General features: G+C 31.5%; 2 protein-coding genes across 2 annotated transcripts in view; both read right to left on the minus strand.

The window, feature by feature from the left end:
- Positions 1 to 8,665: 8,665 nt before the first annotated feature.
- LOC132940685 (cilia- and flagella-associated protein 44-like) lies at positions 8,666 to 14,001 on the minus strand. Its single transcript, XM_061008393.1, has 10 exons — positions 13,937 to 14,001; positions 13,539 to 13,704; positions 13,335 to 13,474; positions 12,961 to 13,255; positions 12,049 to 12,387; positions 11,582 to 11,824; positions 11,163 to 11,288; positions 10,896 to 11,084; positions 10,319 to 10,818; positions 8,666 to 8,894 (listed from the first exon to the last, which is right to left on the minus strand). Exons 1-10 carry the CDS (start codon positions 13,960 to 13,962, stop codon positions 8,666 to 8,668), a joined length of 2,253 nt encoding a protein of 750 aa, XP_060864376.1. The 5' UTR covers positions 13,963 to 14,001.
- Positions 14,002 to 17,734: 3,733 nt separating this feature from the next.
- Positions 17,735 to 26,534, minus strand: part of LOC132940750 (fibrillin-1-like) — a 42,731-nt gene continuing 33,931 nt past the window's right edge. The window contains exons 46-54 of the mRNA XM_061008482.1: positions 25,978 to 26,103; positions 25,533 to 25,772; positions 23,937 to 24,196; positions 23,456 to 23,701; positions 22,611 to 22,751; positions 21,952 to 22,107; positions 20,306 to 20,395; positions 20,066 to 20,179; positions 17,735 to 18,926 (exon numbers count right to left, since the gene is read on the minus strand). Of these exons, the coding sequence (XP_060864465.1) occupies positions 18,705 to 18,926; positions 20,066 to 20,179; positions 20,306 to 20,395; positions 21,952 to 22,107; positions 22,611 to 22,751; positions 23,456 to 23,701; positions 23,937 to 24,196; positions 25,533 to 25,772; positions 25,978 to 26,103 (1,595 nt within the window). The 3' untranslated portion in view covers positions 17,735 to 18,704. The remainder of the gene's footprint in view (positions 18,927 to 20,065; positions 20,180 to 20,305; positions 20,396 to 21,951; positions 22,108 to 22,610; positions 22,752 to 23,455; positions 23,702 to 23,936; positions 24,197 to 25,532; positions 25,773 to 25,977; positions 26,104 to 26,534) is intronic.

The following is a 26,534-nucleotide window of genomic DNA, read 5'->3' on the forward strand; positions in this document are numbered from 1 at the left end:
GTCATAATCAAAAAAAAAAAATTGTATTTATAAATAGTTTAACAAATAAGTCTCAGTCTCAAGTTACCTGGTATCTGCAGTATGTTTCATATGATTGTATATAAAAAACCTATAATTTCAATGAAAAGCAAATCATTATTTGCTCTTCTACATGATAATATTAAATAATATCACACCAAATAATGTCACATATCACATACAGGTATAGGTACTATGTATAATATTATATGAACTAGTTAATATTTATTACTATAATAAAGTTATACAGTTATAATAGTACACCATAGTAAAATAATAAATTACTGACAGTTATATAAAGTCTATAATATTATAGAATATCCAAAAAAATAAAGGCTGATTGTAAAAATGAAATAATTAGAAAATATAATTAACATTAATTAAATAAATTATAAACTATTATTAAAACAGTAGCAGGAAGATAACATATAATTAATCTCTTCAACAAACAGACGAGTGTTAAAAGATATTGTTAGCGATCTAAAGAGATGTTTGTGGATCCAAGTTTGGTTTTTAAAGTTTAAAAAATTAAAAAATTAAAATACTCATTCACAATTAAGTTTGTGCACAGAACTATAAGGGCGTATTTAAATGCTATATTGTGCACAATACATCCAATAAATGTTTTAATAAACATTTTCACTGAAGTTTCAAATAGAATTCTAAATGTTCGGATTACGACTCATAAGTGATTTAAATTAGGTATTTTTTCTCATTTGGCTCCCAATATTGAAAGATGGGACCCATGCAGGCAATCGCTAGGCTAACACTTCCGCGCAGGATAATATATTATTATTGTCACCGTCGGAGCTTTTCTTTCGGAAAACTCCGCAGAACGTACAGAATTTATTTATTATGCGGGACATATATAATCCCGATAATATTAGTCGCCTCTGTTTGGCATATTTGGTCTTCTGATCATTATAATAATATAATAACGTTATAATGCTATAGCGTCAAAAAGCGCAACGGGCCGAGGTCCCGGTCATGCGTCCAAATCTCCAAACACATATTTATTAGGGAGTGATCGCGCGGGCCTAATACCTCAAATCGGATTGCGTCCGGCTGACGCCCACAATGTTGATATTAATCACACGAAGATATAACAATATATAAGTATTATGTAATATCATAATGTATATCTATATTTATATATGTACGCGCGCACAGGAAGTCGTGATAAAAGACTATTCACCACCCCCCCCCCCCCCATCCCCACTCACCCTGTTAATGTGGTGCGGTTGCGGCGGGGGTCGCACGTGAGAGGGCGATTGTCGTGCGACGGACGTTCCGGAATTAATTCCGTCAGGTGGCGTTTGTCACTGCGGCGACGACGGTGCAGGCATTGTTCGCCGCCCGACCACCCCCGCACCGAAATTCTGCAGATCGGTCACTCGCACCACCCCCGCGACCCAATAATAACCCTTTCCCCTGTACTTCCGGACCACGCGGTGGTGAATCCGGCATCCGACCGGAACAAACCCCCGGGCGGAGACGTACAAATAATATACCTACAACACGTTACTATTGTGCCTCAACTCTTCCGCGCCGCGTAGTTCGCGTATGTTTCATTTCCTTTTTTTATCTCCACGTCCCCTCTAGCCCGCGCCATTGTAATACGCAAATTACAATTTATACATATTAAGAGGACGACACTCCCGAGGTCTTACAAACATATTTACGACATAGCAAATTTGTGTTCAGCAGTTCAGATTTTGTGTACCTAGTGATCTTTAATAATATAGAGCGAATTACCCTTAATAAAACTTAAAGGTGAGAATACATCATCAATATTTTCACGATTATTTTCATTTTTAAGCGATTATTATGAGAATTTTGTTATATTTCAAAGTTTGAAAATAAGTCAATTCGCTCTATTATCGAAGGTTATCAGACAAAATCAGAATTTTTAACACAGATTCGCTGTACACATTACGTCAAACGTTTGTGTAAGACTTCAGAGACATCAAACTACACAAGAGGGTATTCTTAATATTATACATAATATTATAATTCGCGTTTCACCCGTTGCGTCATAGCGCATAACATCATAACATTCGTGTATAGAGGTATACACCTCGATAATAATATAATATAATATTACGCTGTGTGCAACAACAACAATATATGCTCTTATATTGTTGTATTTTTCGCAATCGATTTCATCCGATTATAATAATATAATGTAACACCACACGAGGCATCACGCACTGCGCGGTAGCGGCGGCTGTCTAATATAATGTAATAATATGAACGAATAATCGTTTTCAATGAGAATATTATAATATTATATTGAAATATCACAATGGACGAGGTGTTAATGCGAGCGAACACGCGCGTTTAAACCTCGCACACTCGGCCGCCCCCGCACACTATTGCCGTACATTATAATATTATCTGTACCTATATACGTATTGTTACGGCGTGTTGAGGGGTTTTCACGCGCCGAAGGGTTTATCCGGTCCACAGCAGTGGCTACGCATCATAATATAATATCATATACAAAAATATGTATAATATTATGTACCCTTCGTGGGGCAGACGGTCTTTTTTTTCGGCCACCCCCTCGCCCACGCTCCCCGGCGCCGCCGCGGGATTACATCCACGGCGTACACCTTTTCACGCCGCAATAGGTAGGTATACTAAACTTATACTAAACATATTATTATACTTTCGTGTACTGATTCAATGGAGAGATTTACGGTCTATACGAACGCGCGCGTGTCTGCTGCTGCAGTGATCGACGTCGTATTCATTTGTACCTGCCGTTTAAATAATACCCTATACACCGTGCATATTCAAATACCCATTGAATGCATTGTTATACCATTCACCACGTACATTTTTTTTATAAAAAAAAAAAAAACAATATAAATATACAATACAAGAAATAAGGGGCTGATTGATACATACAAAAAAGGACACTATTGAAGTTTTAGTAAGGATCCCTAATTTTTCCTAGTAATATATAGTTTATGTTACTCAGAGATGATGTAGCATTCTATAATGACGAAATAATTTTTGAAATCGGTCCAGTAGTTTTTGAGTTTATTCTTTACTTACAAACATACAAATCTTTCCTTTTTATAATATCAGTATACATATTAATAATATGATATTATATTATGACGCGAGACATATTTGATTTACCTAATACTTATATATAGGTATCATATTTTTGCGAGATAACGGAGATTTACCGACGAAGCCATCGTCGCGAGATCTGACGATTTTTCGGTATAAATACTATGCTATATCCCGTAGAAATAAACCCCACGCGGACGTGTTGAATACCAAATGTCGTGATTTTCTCATACATGATCGGATCGAACGGCCAAGGAAAATCGAACACGATACATACGCACAAGCGATTCCCGCGACAGCTTCCCGCCGCGGCTTTTATATTGTCCGCGTATACGGTCGACCACGAGGTCAATCATTAATCTCAGTCCGAAATCCCTATTATTTTGGTTCTTCTTTGCACCCCTCCACCCACCCTCTGATCGCCACCGAAAACGACCACCCCGGCTGTCGTGCATCGCCACCACCGCACCCCACTTCGCAGCCCGACCGCTGCAGCAGCAGCAGCCTCGAGCGATTCGGGCCGGACCATTTATCAATCTCACGAAAGAGTATCGGCGGCGGAGACCGGTGGTAGCAGAGTCAACATCAATTTGTCTCCTTTTAAACCTATACATGTATCAGGCCAAACACTCCTCTGTTTATACGATATATGTTATGTCTAATGTGTACGTACGTACGTTTTTTTCCTGCACTCGTACACGAAGCAGGGGTGGTTTTTGCATTTGTGCCGGACCATAAATCCGCGGAAGTTGTCGGAAGTACGCGCGTGTGTATGTACCCTCGTTGTCCGGTGGTCTCCACGATGGAAACACGCGAAATCGCGAAATAAATTTCAATTCGAGACTTTTTAATTAGACGAGGGCAAGAACGAGTCCAGCTCAAAGCTTCTATGTAATAGTATTATATATATGTACATAAGACATGCTTACCACGGTGTGATGGCTACTTATCGATAAATCTTACGGAACACTTGATAATTATATAACAGTTGTAGGCGTATATTATACTATAATATATCGTTATTATCCGTCTGATCGTTACATTATTATTGTTATTAAATCTGGAGACGGACCTGCGTAACAAGGAAGACTCGAGCGTATAATAAATACATAATTTGTTTTGATACCTATACCTACATAATTCTATATTAATTTTTAGTAGTATAATTTTAGTATAATAGTAGTTTGCTCAGAATTATTGCAATAGTGGATTACTATAGTATGTTAAAGACTAAGCTAGAGTAGGTACTGAAGATGCTTTAAAATAAGTATTGGTAATGTGACGTATACGATACTTTTATCGTTATTCGTGAGCAAGACTATAATATTATATGCAGGAAATGGGAGTACTAGACATTTATCACTATCCAAATTTAAGAGTGACCAGTAAATTTGGGTTACTAAATGAAATATGGCAACGATAAAACGACTGTAACATATAACTGCTTACTTTTGATAAAGATTAAACGTCAAACTTTTAACTTAGTTATATTACCAATGGCAACAATTAACCAAGATATTTTGTAAAAGTCCATATATATTATATAGGTGTTCTTCGTTTTAAAGGGGAAGTAAAATAATAGTGGGACACATTTTTATTGATAATATAAAAATATTAAACATTTTTATTGATAATACTTTTGGTAAATCTCATATTAATCGACTAGAAATACAATTTCATACCTACTAACTACTATAAAACTATATTTTAAGTTATACTAAATTACAACTACTGTTACGATGTTAAGCAACATACTAAAATTTCATAATATTAAAATTAAAAATAAAGGAATTTACTGATGGCAAAATACGTCTTATAAATGTTAAAGTCAACGACGTATCAGATTTCTACGACTATATCGAACAATATTCTATTCACGACAACAAAACAGGGACAATAAATAGTTGTGTTTCAGTCGAACAACTTAATTTAGGTATATTATACACTTGGTGTGATGATTGTAATATATTTTTTAGTTTTGCGTTTCAATGTAATAATAAAGCCCCGAGAAGTTGCCCCAGTAGATTGTATTGGTTGTAACTCATTGTATTTAACATAATAAAATCTATTATTATTATTAAATTATTTATTATAAAATGTTAAGAAGGGTTAATTTCATGACTAAAATTAAATTTGTTAGACTGTGATATACAGAAGAAATTAGTTAAAATATAATATTAAGACAAAAATTATTAAACGTCGTCTCTAACAATTAACAAAGCAATTCTATGTTAAACTCCGTCAAAAGCTTCCTAATTGTAATGTTGCCACCAGCAAATATCGTGTCTGAAACGACCTAAACCTAATTGAAGGCATTATATTCAGTCTGAGACAAAAGTACCTCATTATCTCTAAAATATTCCTGAGTTATTTTATATCAACTATAATGTCTTTTAAATTCAATTCAGTGGATTCCAAAACACTTCAGTTTCAATCTCTTTCCACGTCGCTTCCATTAAAATTGACGTGACTTCCTTTACTACTTCCCTGTGGTAAATGTTTTTTTACATATTAACGTGACGTACCTTCGCTTCCCATTGTACTCCTTACTTAGCGTCAATCGTATCCTTCGAATACTTTCATTTTCAGACATGAGACTGTGACACTACTGTATTTTATATTATGATCTGTTTGTTATAGTGCCTATATACTATACTATACAGTAATGCAAATATTTTGAATGCTTCCATTTTTTCCAACAACAAATGCCTGTCATTTTGCAGACCATGCAGTAGTTATCTTAACCTATGTACTGACGCCATGAATCCATCAAAATAATATTTAAAGGGGATTTTCGTTTACCATAAAATACGAAAATCTCCTATATGAGCTAGGTGGAATCGTCAAGTGAAAATAATATATTTTTTAGATTCTGAGCGGAGCGATAAATGTATTGATTTTACAATGATGTGTTTTTTTGTCTGTACCCTAAATTGGGGTGACATTGATAATGACGGACGACTTTGATATTACCTGATTTATTTCATTTAAATTGTATATACTTTGGCTGCATTCCACGGAAATAGTTTATTTCTTTGCTTCATTGCTTATTTTAATAAATATATATAGCCTTATCATGTTGACGGCGATGTTCCAATTTCTTATCAATGATTTGAACTGTGAGTTGTGTATTATCTCATTGTTATTTTGAATTTAAAAAGGAATCTCAGCAGCCGATTTGTGCGCAAGAGCTTGGCCAAACCGCACATAATATGGTTGACTTGGTGGAGACGACAAACGTGACGTGTTGCCCGACCTCCACACGACGAAAACTGGTGGCCACTGAGGTTGCGTCTTAACGTGAATGAAGTATGTATAGTTGACCAAATTTAAAAACGGTTCATCATAAGTTTATTGTTATTAGTGGAAATTAAAAAAAAGTAAAGCTTAAATCCACAGTAAATGAAGTTTATTTGGTTGTAATAATTAAAAAATCATTATTATATATAATCTGACTGACAGACCGTCTCCTCTCGAAATCGTTTTTCGTATAGGTACAATGATATTATATTATCACTGGATTTAAATGTAACACTATCCGTTACAGTGACCCAAATTTAACCTACTGTACAGCAGAGCGGTATCCACCTTTTTAATTTTGGATTTTTATGGGTTCTAACGTAGGTAAACCAACTATAGTATTTTTGAAAAAATTAATATAATTTATTTTATTGTATGATAATTATAAAACGGGGCTTACGAATAATTTATAATTGGAGTTATTCTATTTTATAAAATTATAAATATTTTCTTCCAATAATTTTGTTTTATACCTAAGCATATAATATCATATTATTATAATTTATGGTACGTAATATACTGTATACTTATTACACTTAGTAATACTTACTACACTTATTTATAATCAAATCAAACAATAATATATTTACTAGATATTATTAATTCGATGTTAATTTTATAATATCCTAGTATTTATACATTATTAACACATATTAATATTTGAGTTTTGATATTACATTGATATCAATGAATATAAAAAAATTATGCTGTGTGTTTTGTAATTATATGTGAATTTAACATTTTTTTAATGTCGAATCTGTACACAAATCAATGTAATAATTTTGTTTTGATATATACTTGAAAACACACGGTACTGAATATTATATAAACATCTTCATTGGTATTTAGAATATTTCTTCTTTCTAATTTTTAAATAAATAATTTATTTTTAATTTTAAAATGGAAGAGATTTCATTATGTTAGCCGTTAGGTAACATAGTAAAATCTATGCATTGTAAAAACCAATGAAGATTAAAATTAAGTTTGGAAGGCAGAAAAATAAAATAATCCAACTATAAATATTATTTGTGTTGCGGCTTGGCACGGCGCGTTGGCTTGCTCGGAGTGACTGAGGGTATACCTAACGCTCGTTGCTAATAGTTCCCGGATGGGTGACCACCGGAGTTCGTAGTAGTAAAAACCTTGCCACAAATACACGTGTTGCTTACCTACCGTAAAAACCGTAACAACACCTTATCCTACCAACCTTACCAATCACAGTTCATAACCACTAAAACAGCTAAATAATGGCCATGGTCGCCGAGCATTAGTTCAATTAAAAAAAAAAAAAAAAATATTGGTAAAAATCATTTTATAATAAATTATACAATAAAATAAATTGTATTAATTATTTTTAAATAAATACAACAGCATACTTTTATAAAGCCAAAATAAAAAAAAAAGTATTTACTTCACTTGAGGATTCCGCTTAGCACGTATTTTCCCTATTTTATGGTAAACGAAAATCCCTTCAAATATTATTTTGATTAATTCATGGTGTCAGACGTCAGTACCTGGTTAAGATTTCTGATGGTCAAACATTTGTAGTTGAAAAAAAGGGAGCATTAAAAATAATAATATCACTATATAGTACTTATATATAGGTACTATACAGACATATCGTATAAAATAGCATGACAAATTAGATAGGTATCATCACAGTTGTACTAGTTTTGCGCAGTATGCGCATCTCCTTCACCTCCGTCCCAATGTCGTAGTTCTCCACTTCTCGTTGGTTGATTTTTTTCTATGTTACAATGTTTGTATATGATTGATAGCCAATATAAAGTGGAGAACTACGATAAAGGCGAAGTAAAGAGCGGAGGATGCGTATCAAAATACTGTGATTATACCTAGGTATCTAATTTCTCATGTAAAATACATTAGTGTCACAATCTTATGTATGAAAATGAAAGTATTCGTAGAATATGATAGCACGAAGTGTTAAGAAATCCACTGAATTGAATAAATTTAAAAGATATTATAGTTGGCATAAAATAACTCAGGAATATTTTAGAGATTAATGACGTACTTTTGTATCAGACTGAATATAATGCCTTCAGTTAGGTGTATGTCGTTTCAATATTGTGAAACGATGTTTGCAGGTGGCAAAGATGTGTTTACATTAAAATTAGGAAATTTTAAGAGGTTTCTGTCCTCATCATCTTACAAACTTAATTTTCATTTTCATTAATTTTTAATTTTAAAATTGTGAGATTTTATTATATTACTTACAACCAACATAAGACAATTTCTCGTTGTCTTAATTATTACATTGAAACGTAAAACTAAAAATGTTACAATCATCCCCACAAGTGTATAACATATTGTTGTCTTGACTGAAACACAACATATTTACTCTTCCTGTTTCGTTGTCGTGAATAGTAAATTCAATATAGTCATTAAAATCTGATACATCGTTGACTTTAACATTTGTAAGACGTATTCTACCATCAGCAAATCCCATTAAAATTGTAAATGGATCAGTTCCACTTTAAATCATAAAAAATATGCATATTATAATGTTAATCAAATCAAAAAGAGAAAAAAATTAATGAAGCATAGCAAATGTTTGTAGGCAATTAATTACAATTTGTATATTTTATAGTATTTATAAATAGAGGTAATTTAAAAAAATATACAATGCGTAATATCGTAAGAATACTAGCTGATATATTAACAATTATATATAAATAATTTCTACATTACATAATTATTATATTATGTAAATGTCAATAGCATTTGAAATACCTAAATCAATATATTAATTATTCCTGAGCAAGGCTGGGCGAGTTAATGATTTTTTTTTTAAACTCAGTTAAGTTAAGTTAATAACAAATAGTTAAAAGTTAATACACACTTTTTATTAGGTTAAAAAAAAAGTTAATTTGTTTATATAACGCGCCAGCGTACCTAATTTTATTCCAATCCAAAACTAAATTATAGACTATTGTGTTTATACTTTATACAGTATTTCCATATAAGTTATATTCGAATGTTAAATATTTTTTGACATGAAAACCAAATGAACTGAAATGGTGAAATATAAATATATAATTAAATTAAAAACAAAATAAATTAACTTAACTTACTTCTTAAAATGAAAAATTAACTCGTTAATTTCACGTTAATTAAAAAAGAAATTTAGTTAGTTAGCAGTTAAGTTAATGAAAAGCTAAAAGTAACTAGTTGAGTTGAAAAGTTAAAATTAAATTAACTTTTTAACTTAACTCTAACTTTTTAAATCGCTAATGCCCAGCCTTGTTCCTAAGTATAATAAACTACAAACAGTATTCCGACTTATCTAGATAAATTTATCTAATTATTTGGTCATCTTTTATCTTATCTAAATAAATAGTTACAAGAAATCTAAACGTTCATTTTAAATAATTTTTTTACTAATCTAAATAAATTCATCTAGATTCATTTTTTATTGGTAAAAATCGAAAAATTGTACAAACACATTTTTAAATATTTATACAGATTCTCAAATAAAGTTTATGGTTTATAAATAATGTAATTATTTTTATTTATATCATTATTATTATTATGGTCCTAGTGCCCAACTAAAATATACCTAAATTTAAAACCATTTAAAAAATAATTGTATCTTTTTTTTATCTAGATAAAAAGTATTTATCTTTATCTAGATGAATATGAGTTAAGTTATCTTTTATATCTATCTAGGTACATTTGAGTTGCATTATTTTTATCTTTATCTAGATAAAAAAGTACTTATCTAATCCGAACCACTGACTATAAACGAGTTTTAATTTACATATTTACAAGTATAATAATATATTGTAATACTTTATTTTTAGTGCTACTATATAGTATAATATACTTCGTATAAGCATTTAATTATAAATACTATATACGAGTAAGTATAATAATAATGCTGTACTAAGTAACTTACAAAATTTCAATCGCAGTTAGTGGAGTATCATTTATCTCTGGTATTGTCACGTGTGCATTAGTTACTGGTCTAGATGTTTTCACATCGTATTCGTACAAATAGCCAGCGTCATATCCATCAATCGATACCCATATACCGTTCTCTGATGGAGTGTAAATGGCGAACAATACGGGGTTCGGTGTTGGAGGAATAAAGATTTTCGGCGGTTCTTCGTCTTCTTCGGAATCTTCAAAATATAACTCTTCGTCAATTTCATCGCCGGGATTTTGTTCTTTGAGAAGTTTTAAGGTCACTTTTTTTCTATTGATTTTATCTCTTTTCTTGTCCATTAAATTCGACAAATATTGTTGTTGACGTATTTCTGACTTAATGCTTACCGTTTTTATTACACGCGATTCGAGTTCTAATAAAAACGATTCTCTGGTGTACGGTGGACGACTGGTGGGAATATCCACTTCTACGATATGCCCACTAGCACAACTTATCAATGCCATCTGTTTCTGAAATCAATAATTAAATCATTGAAAACGATTACATAAGTACCACCACCGATTTACAAATTGTCACATATTTTTACTTCTGAAGGTTTCCAATGAACAAATGTGACTTTTCCAGGTAATGGAAAAAAACCAATGGGACTCAACTTGATAGGTCCAGTTTTTATTTTATAGACAAATATTGTTTTATCTTCACTTCCACTTACAAGCGTTTTGGCACTATTGCTTATCGACAAATAATTAATGGAACTATTATGAGGTTTTGAGGTCTAAAAAAGAAAAAAATCAGATTCTCACACTAATTTACAAGCAATTATTGTTTATATCAGTAACAATTATCTAAATACTTGTATTTCCTCTATTTCGGAATAACTTAATATTTTTTTTTTGTCTATTTTTTTAAGGGATACGGAAACTAGTCTTAAAATTCCCGTTTGAAATCCAATTACGAAAATATTTCTCGAACAAGCTATCTATAAACAGTTTATTCATTATACAAATGTGACTTATGAATAATAACTATAACATATTATAATCGTTATAGTCACGGTACAAATGGTTATACAGTAGGATTTGATTAACTTAAAGTTGAAAGGACCGGCCAAAAAGTCCATTTTATCAAAAGATAAATAATTTATCTAGTAATTATTACTACGGTATATAATAGGGAATTCTAGAGACCAGGAAAAAGTTCCAGGCATCGACGATTTTGAGTTAAAACAGTTCAAGTTAACCCAGTTGGACCGCAATACAAAAGTTTGCATACCTTCGATGGCAACCAAATTGACGAAGTTATTGGTACTTTGAAATCGTGGGCGAATATCAACTTTTTTTTTGTGGCATTGTGTACGTGAAGCCATCCGTCCAACGACGTTGTGGCGAAGAAATGACCAACGCTCGATGGTTGCAAAGAGGTTATTGTGCCACCGTGAAACTTAGCCAACCGTCTTAGAGGCTTCGCGTTGGTTGACATTTCGATGTCGGCAAGCCATATTCCCCCATTGCCGTCCTACAGAAACGACAAATACGAGATAAATGTATGTTATATTCAAATCATAAGATTTTGATAGGTATTACGTACAATCACATTATGTGATATAATATATTATATGAAAACATAATATATTAAGTATTATTATTCTTCCAACGGGCATCGACCGCATATTACTATTATCCTTACTCTATTATGTTCAACACCTATAGCAAACAGCTGATTCTACTGTCGTTTATTACCTGGATAAAATAGTCATATGATTCAGGGTTGCCGTCGATCTTAGACATGCCCATGATTTTCGAGCCACCGATAGAGTCCTGGATGCTAATCACGTAAGATGGTTCCATTTCCAGCACACGGTCGTTTTCGGGTGGATCCGCCGATTCGACCGTACGGTAGTTCCAGAACTTGATCATCCCGTCCATGCTGATGCTCGTCAACAGCTCGTCGTGTTCGGAGTATAAAAACATGATGATAGGCGCTGAATGACATGGTTTTCTAAATTTCCTTGTCATCTCGATCTCGATGAATTTCTCTCCCCACACCAAAATATTGCCCCATTCGCAGCCAGATATTACCTGTAACAAAAAGAGCAGACCGCGACTGGGAATGTATTAAGTATACATTTTATTTGAATTAACGAATTTTCTATTTTTTTTTTCGAATAAATATAAATTAAGTAATCAAATTATATAACTACTTAATATATTTTAAAAATTTTAACAAATTTTAAAGTGCGTGGTTTTTGGATTCAACAACCAGCTAATCATGTAAACGAATGTAAACATTTTAAAATAAAATTTCAAGTTCAAATCTGTTCAAAAATATAATTCATAAATAATTTTTACATTCCCTCCCTGTATAATATTATGAAAGAAAACATGTCACAAAAAATACTTTGTCACTAATCGGATAGGTAGTGAAATAAAAAATTTAAATATTTTGCCATCCCCTCCCCCCTTGACAAAGTCCTGCGGACAAATTGCGGAGGTATCATTGCAATAACCGCGGTACAACCAATGAAGGTAGGAACATGATAATATGTCATATTACATAGTATATTAAATTCCTAACTATAATTTATAAATAACAATATTTTATTTTACTATAAATATGATTAATATTATATTATTATGTATACATGATTTTACTTTTTCATCGGGCATCGAGAAAATGCCAATGACGTCTGATATTTCCGTTTTTACGAAGCGTCCGAGCTGACCTAGAAGCTTTAATCCGGTAAACGTTTTGGCCATTTTCCAGAATTTTAAGTGTCCCGACCCTGCGGTTACTAAGTGGTTGGGTATGAAGTTTGAAAACCTACAAACGTATACATCCTGTGTGTGAGACTTGGTCCTCAAGACTATTTTCGACTTTTTCCAATCCCAAATCGTAAGAGTATTATCCGGCCCACCTGCTTGTGAACACAAATAGTCACCGTTTTCGCTGTAAATAAAAATTTGGTTTGTTTTATATATATACAGGCATAGTTGAATACATTTTGAAAAATCAACACTGGTTACACCTGTACGACAAGCAACTTATTTGTTGTTTAGCACTGCCTTTGAGAACACTAACTATTTCAAATGTTGGCCATTCGTACACAATTATCAGAGGATTAGTACAATTTTCTCCAACCGCTATATGGCTCAAAACGGGATTTTTCTTAACGAAAACAATTAATATTAGTCATAATAATATATGACGACAATTTTAAATACCCACTTACAGATATGTACCCTATTCCTCCGTTGCCGGCACATTTTCTAAAACTCAATTTCCCGTCATTGATGTCAAACATAATAATATAACTACCTGCCGCGTATATAACTGTGTGTTTGTCTGCCGCACATATATTGAACATTTTGGAACAACAATCGTAACCGAATGAATGACTATTTTAAGTTATTAGATGTATGGTTTAATTTTACCAATAAATTGAAAACGAGATCTACGTATTATTATTCGTATTAACGATCATCTAACAACCCCTCCACTTATTACTTATGTATTATAACTATTTATTTTCGATTATTATTATATTTTATAATACCTATTTTTGGTATTTTATTTTATTAACATTTAAATAATATAAAATTTGTAAAAAACCGATTTGATAAAGGATACTGGAGCTGTAGTATATTTTCATCCATCGTACATCTTTCACTTTTGATTGGTTTGGATATGAAATCACTACTTTTATACAAAATATTGTCATTGATTATTTGAAAACTCTCAATCGATTCTTCGATGATTTCTTCATCATTTTCACTATAATTTTGGTTCATTTTGGTAAATTAAAGATTTATTATATTTATATTAAAACATATTAATAGGTTTTGCTGCCAAAAAAAAAAAAAAAAAACAGCGCTGTTCTGTTGCTTAGTGAATAATTATAACATAAGTTAGTAATCATATTATTGTGCCGGGTTGCATGAACAATCACTAAACATATTTTAACGAATTAATAATGAATAAATGGCAATCCCTTAAACATTATTTGGTGGCCGATGTTTGGTCCATTACATTTTATTGAACCATTAAATTAATGCATTTATCATCCAACCCGGCATTAGTATAATAAAAAATTTATTAGCAATTTGATCTTACCGCAATCAAAAAACAATGATTGTTACAATTTGACAGCCTACCAATAGAAAAGAAAAAAATAATCGTTGTTTACTATATAAGCGCTTATATTAGACTAAACTATGTAAACTAACTCTAATTTTATTTTGCATATGAACACATATTATTATATTGTTTTTTTTTTATTAATTGTATTAATTGTTTTCTAAAACGTTAATTGCATATTTCACGAATTTCAAAACTGTACAAGACAATTAAAAATATAATAAATATTTGTCTAATCAACGTGATAATATAGGTAAAACAAATTAAAATATAATTATACAAATGGTAAAAACACTGATGATTATAGTAAGTTCTATATTTTTGTCAGATTTATATGGTACTATGTATTTCAATTTAACACCCATTCGTCCATAGTGGTTAATTGTTAAGAATTAATTTTTTGTGCAAACTTTTATGGGCTTTTAAGTGCAAAATATATTATATTATATAATATATCATGCTGTGTATGTTTGTACCTATAACTCTTGTCAATTTTTTTTTACAGAGTTGCAACTTACAAGACCCGTTGTCTACCCTGATAATAATTATGTAGGTACACTATTACCTATAGCAATTTCAATTCGTAATCAGATTTAAAATTTCAAAAATGCTTGCGAAAAACGTAGTTTTAGCCTTAAGGCATACACTATTATGAAATATATTAGAATACGCGTTTTTAGGAACCGTGTGAAAATACGCTATGAACAGTTAGGTATTACTTATTATTATCACACGATAATATTACATTATTATTGTAGATACGACGACATACCTATATAATACCTACGGTAGGTATACGGGGTACCTATTGTTATATATTATAATAAACGACAAATCGCAGCAGCTATAAAATACATATATCTACGTGTACCACATATAATACCTATATACGTATCGTGTTTTACGACAGTAATATTATCTATATAACACTACGCACACGCATTATACATCTTATAAGTAATATTATAATATAATATACGATATTATAATGGACGGCGGCGGCGGCGGCTTTTCGTCATCATTAATCTTGCCGTTGTCAATGACCGTTTTATATTATTTCCACTGCAGCGGGCGACGGCTATTTGTCACCCGGACACATTTTATACGCACAACACCGTCGGGCTGGTCTATCGGTCTGTACCTATATAATATTATGTACACGGTCGTCGTTAATCACGGCCGCCAACAAAGTCACGGGGACGATGGTGATAATAATAATACGTCATACGGTCAGGACGATTAAAGGCATTCATGTCCCCAGAACGGTACACGCGATATTGTTTAATCGTATATAGGTACCTACGACATTAGGACGCGCCGCTGAAGCCGTATGTCTCGTCCGGTATAAAAATCAACGTTATAATAATATTATTGTCATTACGTATAGTATAGGTTCGTATGGTAAAGGTATTATAGCTGGTAGCTGGTATAATATAACGAACGAGCGCGGGAAATAAGTAATCCACCCCAAAACTCCCGATCGTTATTAATTATCATTTAATAACGCCCGTGTGATCGCGGTATTCTATTATTATTATTATTATTATTATCGAAAGATTATGCATGTAACCGACGACCATGCCGCCGCTGCCGTCTTTACCTGGCAAAGTGAAAAAATCGCAGCCGCCGAAATATCATCCACGGGGAGGATGCGCGAACGATGGACTTTACTAGATACAAAAATGTCCTTCATAATCGACGATGCCAAAATTATCTAGCTTAGTTTTGAAATTCACTCGGAAATCCTATTAACAAAAAATTCAAAATAAATAAAATGTATAGTAAAAGAGCCTACAACAGGTGTCGCCAGCTCCAGGTACTTAAAATAGTTGAAATTAGTACTAAAAATCGTTACTAATGACATAAGAATGTTTAGGATATTTTTCGACTTTAAATTTACTTTAGTGAATAGTGGTACTGTAGTAACGCACCTTTTTTTTGTACATTGGTAGAACATTATTTTGTTCCTTGTAATGTCCGTATAAACATTTGCTCCCTATCCATTTCTACTTATCAATTCGTGTGTTAGCTGCACTTGCCTTTGTTTTGCAAAATTTTTAAGCTAGTTAAGGTTTGCTGTTTTAGAATAATTTTGTTTTAGAACACGTACCTGAGTTTTAGAATACACATGTTGTTTTTTGTTCAGACATATTCTACGAATATTATACGATTACAATTTACAATATTATACGCATTATACATAAATACAATTGTTTTCTTTGATTTTGTTAGATATTACACATTTTAACTTTGTTCGAATTATCTCACAAAATTAGAACCAAATTACATATTATATTAGTCATGAATATCTGTACTCGCATAAAGTTATTATCAGCTTTTTCTTTTGAGTCGTCGTCCCCACACACATAATACCACAATAATACCGTCGAGTAAACTTTTTTGACGAAAATGTCCATACCCATCAATAATTCGATATTTTTTAAGTAAACACGAAATTGTTTCCCTATTCAGAAAATTGGTTTGGTGTTTCTATACTTATTATAATACATTGCTATATTAATTGTACACTGTGTATTATTATAATAATATTGTTTCGCGAAAATGATAATTTATCATTTTTAAATTGATTACCTACCACCGTTTGGCGTCAACCTTTTTCTTCATGATTTATGGTCAAAAGCTTTTAAACAAATATCGTAGCGCGAAATATTAATAACCTGGTAAATCATCGTTATTTTTTACGATTAAAGTTTAGAGTTAAGTGCAGCGCACTCGGGAAGACTATACACATATAGCGACACATTATATTATACCAATGTATACGGTTAAGTTCATCGCGTTTGTTTAAGCGACGATATAATAATAATTATTATTAAAATATATTTATAATATAAGGTGCAATAACGTGTGTATTGCAGAGGACAGGCGAGTACGGACTAGTAATGTATTATTATAGCTATAATATTACGTCTTGGAACTTTCGTAGGTATATTATCGTTAAAAAAAAATACAAGAGTTTTCGGTAAACAATATATAATATATAATATTAGAATATTATAATTAGAATATTCTATAGAATATTATTATCGCACTGTAATCTGAAATTATGTAAAACTGAAAAAGTATATAATGTTATGTCAATAAGCAGCTGACATATAGGTATTAATAAAATATGTTTCATCTCGATCTCAACGTACATAATATTAATAATTAAACATGGAAATGTACTATTATACTTATGGTAATTTAAGGTTAATTTTAATACGTTTTCATATATTACTACATATAAATTATATAAATATTTTTATTACGCTACAATAATTATTGTACATATTTTATATTAATTACGACTATTTTACATATTATAATATAAAATTATTTCTATAATAAAATGTCCTTAAATAATAATATTATGCACTACCTAATATATTTTATAAACGATAAATGTAATGTGGGTAAGGTAACTTATAAAATATTACAATTACTATTATATTATGTTTAGTGTTTACGAAAACATTTATATATAAAATAATATTATAATAGAATTTAATAATAAATTATAATAACACATACAATAAAAGTAATACAACGATTGAACACGAAATGAACGAAATTGTTACGACGATATACAAATTATATATACATTACGCATATTTTATTATATTACTATGAATAATATTACGATGTACCGTTCAATATTTTAATAAAATTCAGAAATTTAAAATTATTACAGGTAATCGAAAAATTTGAATTATTTTAAATGCCTAACCGATACAATATATATATATATATATATATATATATATATACTGTATATTTAAGCTACATAGACACTTATATTAAAGCTTATGAGTGATATTTTGATAAGCTTATCTATGTTAATATTACCTTAATATAACCTGATTTATTACTTAGTAAAACATGTAAAACACACATCAATAACGCTCTTGATCGTTTTTTTTTAATTCATCGTAATAATATAGAAAGTAGAGATAGATACGTATTGTGTATTATAGTTACTTTTGGTTTCAAAAAATACTAGCTATATAATATATAATATACTGATATCGTTTATGACTTAACGTTGAACGAATAAATCTATATCGATCGGAATCTATAGTTAAGTGTTATAAATACCTATAGCTGATAAATACTATAAGTAGGTAAAATAATATTGTGTATAAAATATAATAATAGTACCGCGAGTTATGAATTTAATCAATTTTTTAATTGGTTATTATCTTGTCGGTTCGTATACAAATTTTGGCTTGAAATAGACGAATGAAAACAATCGTGGGGTTTAGTTTCCGGACACGATCAGTTTGACGTGCAAAATTGGAAGTTTCTGGCGTTCGGTTTGGCCGTCGACCGTGGTGCGCTGGCCGTCTATGGCCAAGTGATATTTGCCTGGTTTCCTGGGATTCCGCCGGAAGTGCAATCCCCAAATGCCTTTCGAGTTCCGTTTTATCCGGAACTTATTGGTAGAGTCACCGGTCGGCACCACGAAGTAACTGTAATTTTCCTGAAAATGAAAACGTGTGGTGTAAATATTTTATGAAAAACCCCAATTGAAGTCTCTGGAACAGGTTTGTTAAAGTTATCTGGTTCTCGCATGTGATCTATTGTCACCCACACTGAGCGCTCGTCGGTATGTAAAAATCTATGACAATCTTTATGGTATATGCTATTGTCTGCAAGCGCCGCAGACTCCGACGTCGTCTGATATGATGCGAACGGTATTTTTCTTTTCTAAACGCGACACCTTCTGATTAGGAAATTCGAACCCCTCACCGACTTTGTTTGTTATTATTGTATTGTATTGTTTGATATAATTAAGATTGCATCCTCATCTGATTCACCGTCGTCACTGATCGAGGTGACTATTTTATGTAATATTATAATACAGTAGTATTCAACAGCCGTTGTCAAAGATAGCATTGCATCGCTTTATTTGACGGGAGAAAAATCCCCCATTTTCTTGATTTTTGGGTAAGCTATCTATTCCTTATTTATTTTACATTTTTACATCAAATAATAGGTACAGCAAAAAAATACAATATTATATTATTATACATTAAAACTAAGAAAAAAATGTGTGTTAATGACTAATGAGGTATTTAATTTATTTAGATTAATTATTTAATATTTTACAAGACAAAACTACAAAAATAATGATAATTGAAATATTTCACACATTTTGAAATATTTCACGAAATATTTCATTTTTTTAAATTTCATGAAATTTTCAAACACTAGTAGGACAATATTCTTAAAACCTTTTCTGTAAAGTGCTCTATAAATCATAGATTTTAAAAAACCCCCTCTTTATGATAAGTTAATAGGTTCCAACCATTGACAAAAATACTAATTTTGACACCTCTTAGCCCTTTTCAATTCCTAAAGGGATTGTATTTCCAAATATTCCATCTTAGTGTTTTGCTACAGTTTATTGACTATATTGTATATTGACCTTTGATAAACATTTATGGTTTATGTTTCAAAACCCAGCAGTTTAAGTTTATATATTATGTATAATCGTCGTAGAAATATTTTAGATAGCTTATACTTTGTATCATAATAATTACGGCTAGTCATATAATATGCTAATAAATAATAATACAATATTATTGTGTTCAGAAGAAAAAGTATTTCGACACTCACCTTGACGGCTGGAAGCAGTTTCAAAATACGAATGTTCCGTTTAGCATCAGACATTTTCATTCTGATGGTCTTGTGCACTCCGTCGTCCCGATGGTGTCTGTGCTTGTGTATCTTCTATAAAACAAACGATAAATCGCCGTTATCGGTATATTTTACAATCACGTACGATGATTATTCCATGGTTATAGGTAAAAATTATTTCATTAAAATCTTAACGAAAATAATTTTACGGAAACTTACCATTAGGCGATCATCGTTATTGTCAGACGTAATGATTTCCGACGATACGTTTGTCGTCCTCCTATGACGAAGTCTACCATCCCCATTTATCTGCATACACCATTACATAAGACACATTAACGAGTGACTGAGTGAGCACATTTATAAAAATAATATATAGGTACAGATAGTGATTATTCCATATTATAACCAGCTGCACCAATTTTTGTCGTCAAGTGTAGTGATTTTTCAAAAAAATAAATAATGTATTAATTATATTACTCGTAAAAATTTTTTTTGAAAAAAACCTAATTATTTATAGAATTTTCATTTTTTTTTTTTTTATGTAATGGCAGACCATAATATTTTAATAAATTTAAATTCTGAAACTGAATATTTTTCTAAAAAATGCTGTGTAAAAATACTATACTATGAATATCGTTTTTAGAAAAGTATATTCGAGAATATGAAATTATTAGGATGGTTTATGATTTATGGTTTAAAGAAATAATGAACATCCTATAAAAAATATTTTTGGAAAAACAGAAATTAATAGAAAAAACTACTGGCTTACTAAAAACAGTAGCATAAAAACATTTATTAAATCACAAAGATCGACTGAGTCGTTCAGCACGCCGGTTAAATTATCAATCTGCTCTCTGCAGTATATATAATATAATATATTATATTCAATCGAAATATGTAGAGATGTGAGTGGAGTAAATTTACCAGGTAATTTTTTACCGGTAAAAAAATTTACCGTAAATTTTACCAATTTTTTTTTACCGGTAAATTATTTTTTACCAAAAAAAAATGTTGTGTGACCTCTCTAATCAAATGAAATCGAAAACGCCTAGTCTAAATTGTAAAGAGATATATTTTTTATCAAATGTTAACAATACAATAATGAATAAAGTACTAATCACGGTTTAAGATAAATCTTAATATAGGTAATAAACAGGTTGGACCAAAGTAGGTAAACCGAAAAAGGAACTTCTGTGATATTATCATTTGTAATATTTATAATTTATATACTTGTTATTGTTTATATAGTTTGTTATATACTATAAAATCAATATTCTGCCACCCCTAATATATATTAGAACATTAAATATCAGTAGGTAATTAGGAAAGATCTTATAGGGAGATACCAAGAATGCAGATAATGTGATATTGATAATATACTATTATCAATACAAAAGTTAAGTCTAAATATAAATGTTTTGACTTAAAAAGAAATAAAGGTAATGTGAATTTTGATAGTTTAGTTTAGTTTAAATTATTTATTAATTGTAATATGAATAATTCAATATTCATATTTCATAAAATGTACTAATCACTAATGTCTAATACAGAACAATAGATATTTTAGATTCATTTTTTAAATTTTTTGTTAATTATTGTTATTATTAGAAAGAACTAGATTTAACAAGTAGGTATACAACATTAGTACCTAATACGAATCGTATTTAGTATTTACTAATGTCTAATAGTAAAAAATAACAATGGCTCTAAGATTTAGCTATTTTACCATTTTTACAACATTATTGGTAAATTTACCGTAAAATTTACCGGTAAATTTACCGATATTTTTTTTACGTAAATTCTCCATCTCTAGAAATATGTAATAAACTTGTAACAATAAATCGGTAAAATTATTTGCATACCTTGCACGAGAAACAGCCTTCGGTCGATATTATTTTACCACCCGAGCTTTTGGGATACAACTCCGGTTCTATAGGAAACGTCGGGATGTCGCCAAGATCTGGTGTTCCTATGTTGGAGCCAATGGTCAGCGGACTTATGGTAGACAGACAATGACCCTGCAATAACAAATTCGGGGGTAAAAAAAAAGTATAATTACTGCGGTAACGGATAGTATCGATATATTTTATAACGTACAATATTTTTTAGTTAAATATTATGTGTACCTATTATAATAGTTGTACTCGGTTCACTCGAAGTGACATTAAAAACTCGAATCGCCTATAATTTGGTAGGCGATTTGAGTGTGCCCTTATATTATCATTTTTTGGGCCACGGACATATTTTTTATTCGTAAAAAATACCTATGGCGATGGCACACTTTATAAAAAAATTTTAGTTTTTAATAATTAATAATAACGATTTAATAATAAAGTTTGGTTATAATAATTATATGGTTTGTCCACGCAGTGTAATTAAACAACATCGCGAAACTGAAAACATTTCCACGATAACCTCGAAGAACTTTCCGTGTATTTTACATACATGAAGTTTGCCCCCAAACTTTCACCTACCGTGTGTATTATAGTGTAGGTACCTAATATTGTATATGTATATATACCTGACCAATCCTTTGGTAGCCGGTGGGACATCCGCAGGAGAAACCACCCTGTCCAAGTGGAGTGCAGCCGAACGCGCAAGGACTCCCGTAGCATCCTATGCCACTGCCGCCGCCTCCACCACCGCCTCCAATACCACCATGCTGCGAAATATATAAATATTGATAATAATCATATTGAAAAGCTATAGGTACGGAAAAAGGTATGAGTTGACTTACTGCGCTCTCAGCTATATATTTTGGTCGCGTAAAAAAACATATAAATAATACTATATATTACATTAGACGATATTATGTTAGACCAGGTTAATGTGTATGAACATTTAGAGTGTGAATGTGAATGTGTTATCGATTTTACCGGTGCCAAGGTAACGTCATTACGATATTATTTACAGCAGCTGAGTTTAAAATTTGGGTTCCGCCAAAGTGAAAAGGGGTCAGTAGTATTTTTAAAAGCTGGATACGAATGGATACAAAAAAAAATTAAGTAATAAATATTATAAAATGAAGGTGAGAATGATAACCTACGGAGACGGGATGACTGGGAGATGGTAAACTGCGGCAAAATTAAGGATGACTAACCTAGAAAAAGCACACTTTAGTTATTGCGTATGTACCTGCAGGTACCTATGACGATTATTTATGTCAAAATTGGCAAAAAATGTGCAGCACTAGAATATTAATTTAGTTTGTTAGAATATTGTCTGTGTAATTACATCTGTTATCCACTTCTATATCGACTGAAACGCTTAAATGACATAATCATTTTATACTTTACAGCTATGGACATGCAAATCGTATTGCAGACGTATTGCCGACTAACTTATACTATATACCTAATATCGTACCTGAGATGACGACGGTCGGCCGTTACAACCTTGTAAGACACCTTGCTGAGGGTCGTAGATCTGTCCATTGGCGCACACGCACTGATATCCGCCTGGTGTGTTGATGCAGTTAAGGTTGGAGTCACAAGGTGAGTCGAGACACTCGTTGATGTCCACGCACTCGCCACGGTAGCCCGACTTCCGGAAACCCTTTGGACATCCGCAATTATTGTTACCGCTCACGCCGGAAGTACCGTTTTGAGCACTCTATGAATACGAACAAAAATGTGTAATAGAATAACATATTTTTATCATCGAAAAATGGCAATTCGTTCTTATTAAAATCAGAACCGTCAGCGAGATTACTGAGTTTCACAATATTACAGTCTAAGCCACGGAAATTTCCATCTATAATAATATATTATAGAGAAATCTTACTGGATTATGATTGATGTGACATAGTTTTATTTAATATTATAAAATAAAAATAAATCCGTAGTACCTGATTATCGTGACACCAGTTGTTGTTGTTGTTGTTGTTGTTGTTGTTGTTGTTGTTACCGGGAACATTCTGGTTGCAGTCTAGTCCGAAGCAATCGTTCTGGTGATTTCTTGATTGTAATTGCTTTGGGTCCACGCAGCGAGTACCGGTGCTGTCGAGCTTGTAGTGCTTTGGACACAGACACCTGTAACTTCCCAACGTGTTGACGCAATTGCCCGGCGACGGACACAAGTTGGTTTCTTGCCGACACTCGTCGATGTCTACACGTGAACAGAGTCGTCGATCAAGTAAATCGTAAAATAATATAGTTATTACTATAAATATAAACATAAGTAGGTACTATAGGTAGGTATAATACAATTATTGACGTACCTAAATATTTAGAAAAATTATAAAACGCCTATTGAAAATAATATATAATAATACGCCATACGCATCTATCGGTCTATTACTAGCTCCTGCAAACTTACATAATATAGTCTGGCTATGATGCCAACGTCATGTGAAACAATCATGTATAACCAAGGTTCCAACTATGAACTGGCATAATATTATGGATTATACTATTATAGATGTGATATTATGTGAGCCGCCTCCGATTGTAAAGGGAATAGTATCCTAAAGTCAGTAACTTTGACTATGTTAGGTCTTGATCAGTATAATGTATTATAGATAATTTTTCGGGACACACCCTAATAATACTAAATGCTAATAATACATTTAAAATTTTAAATAATACGATTTGATAATACCAAAAAAATAAGCAATATTATTTTCGAAGAAAATTGTAAAAGCGAGCTCCATCTACCGGACAATAATAGCTACAAATGAATACACATATTCTGCGAAAAAATTTCGTTAGATGGCAGCACACAATACTGTATTCTACGATATAATGTTTTAAAAAATATTTATTTCGAAATAATTATGATAATGCTAAATAGCCAAGAATCAATATTAATGGTAATTATTTTTTAGACTACCTACAAATTAATTTTTAATGAAAAATTATAATTTATATTTTACAATACAAATATCATTCATCCATAGATATTTACGAATTTAATTAAGTTGATATTGCTTTAATGCTTTAATGTTCTTCGATAAAGTTCAATAAGTAAATTATTATACAAATTGTCAATCCGGTATAAGTTAATAGGTAATAATAATATTAAACGGCAATAAATATTTATTAATAGACGAATAAATAAATTAACAATTATTCTCTACTATTAGGGAAGACCAAAATCACCTTAAATTACCTATGATATAATAATGTGTATAAAAAGTAGAAGTATATAAAAATTACAAAATCGTTGAAAATTTCAAAAAATTGCAATATATAATTAATTAGGAAAACAGTAATTTTTTCAATTCGTGCGTAGATATTTGATCAGATTCGATTTATCTGATATTGATAAAAATTTGCAATATCTTATGCATACATCATGATCTATATAAATCTTAGGTGGCAGGTACACCTTTTTGTTTTTTTTTTTTTATAGTACATTTTTGAGATTACGTAGTACCTACATAAAGTGTGTCGTAGTGCAAACAAAAATATCCACTGGTTGTATAATATGAGCATTATAGTACCTGCACAGTGATCTCCGGTCTGTCGGTAACCCGGTTGGCACCCACACTTGTACGACCCGTGAGTGTTGATGCACAATTGTTGGCAAATGTGTTGGCCTGTAGTGCACTCGTCCAGGTCCCGGCAAGTGGTGTTGTCGGGATTCAACAGGTATCCGGCTGGGCAGCCGCACGCGTAACCACCTTCCAAATTCTGACACGACATTTCGCACGGCGGCGGGTTGAGCAGACATTCGTTTACATCTGGGACATATTATAATAATATATGGACATAAAGCATATTATGTGCAAGATTATAAACGTTGTACGATTTAAACGTTACAGGTCATAGCTCCAGTCCAAACCGGACTTGAACAAGAAAAATAATCTCTGACCTGATCGCCATGATAATAATATATAGGAACCTGCAGGTACCTAGGTATGAGACAACGACGGATTTTTAACTTACCGTTGCAATGCGTTCCGGTGTGATCGACTTTGAACGCCTTGTTGCAACTGCATCTGTACGACCCCAGTGTGTTTATACACCTACCGTTGGCGCACAAGTCGGGTAAAGTCTCACATTCGTTTATGTCTGTAAAATATAAATCAGATTTATATAGAGCACGCTGAAAGTAATAGTAAATCTATGGATATACATATTATGCATTAAATCGTTTAAAACTCGTTGAGTTGACAATGTAGAAGAAGAGTGAATTACGACTAACGAGGAAGTCAGAAGAAGTTGCCATATACTTTCGTCGTCTTCACTAAGATGACATTTCAAATTTGACGTTTTATAAACGGCAATAAAAATATTTTAATATCAGAAACATAATTTCAAAGTACCTACATATGTTTGTAGGTATTTGTACTTGATGAAAAAAAACGTATTGCCTAACTGTATTATAGGTATAATATATATAGTTAAAATAAGCATATTATATCTTATCAATAATTATCATATTATAAGTTATACTCGCTAAAATATATAATAATTATTAATATTTGAATGTAATTTTAATA

This window comes from Metopolophium dirhodum, chromosome 3 (genome assembly GCF_019925205.1).
Source record: "Metopolophium dirhodum isolate CAU chromosome 3, ASM1992520v1, whole genome shotgun sequence".
In the NCBI taxonomy this organism is placed as follows: domain Eukaryota; kingdom Metazoa; phylum Arthropoda; class Insecta; order Hemiptera; family Aphididae; genus Metopolophium; species Metopolophium dirhodum.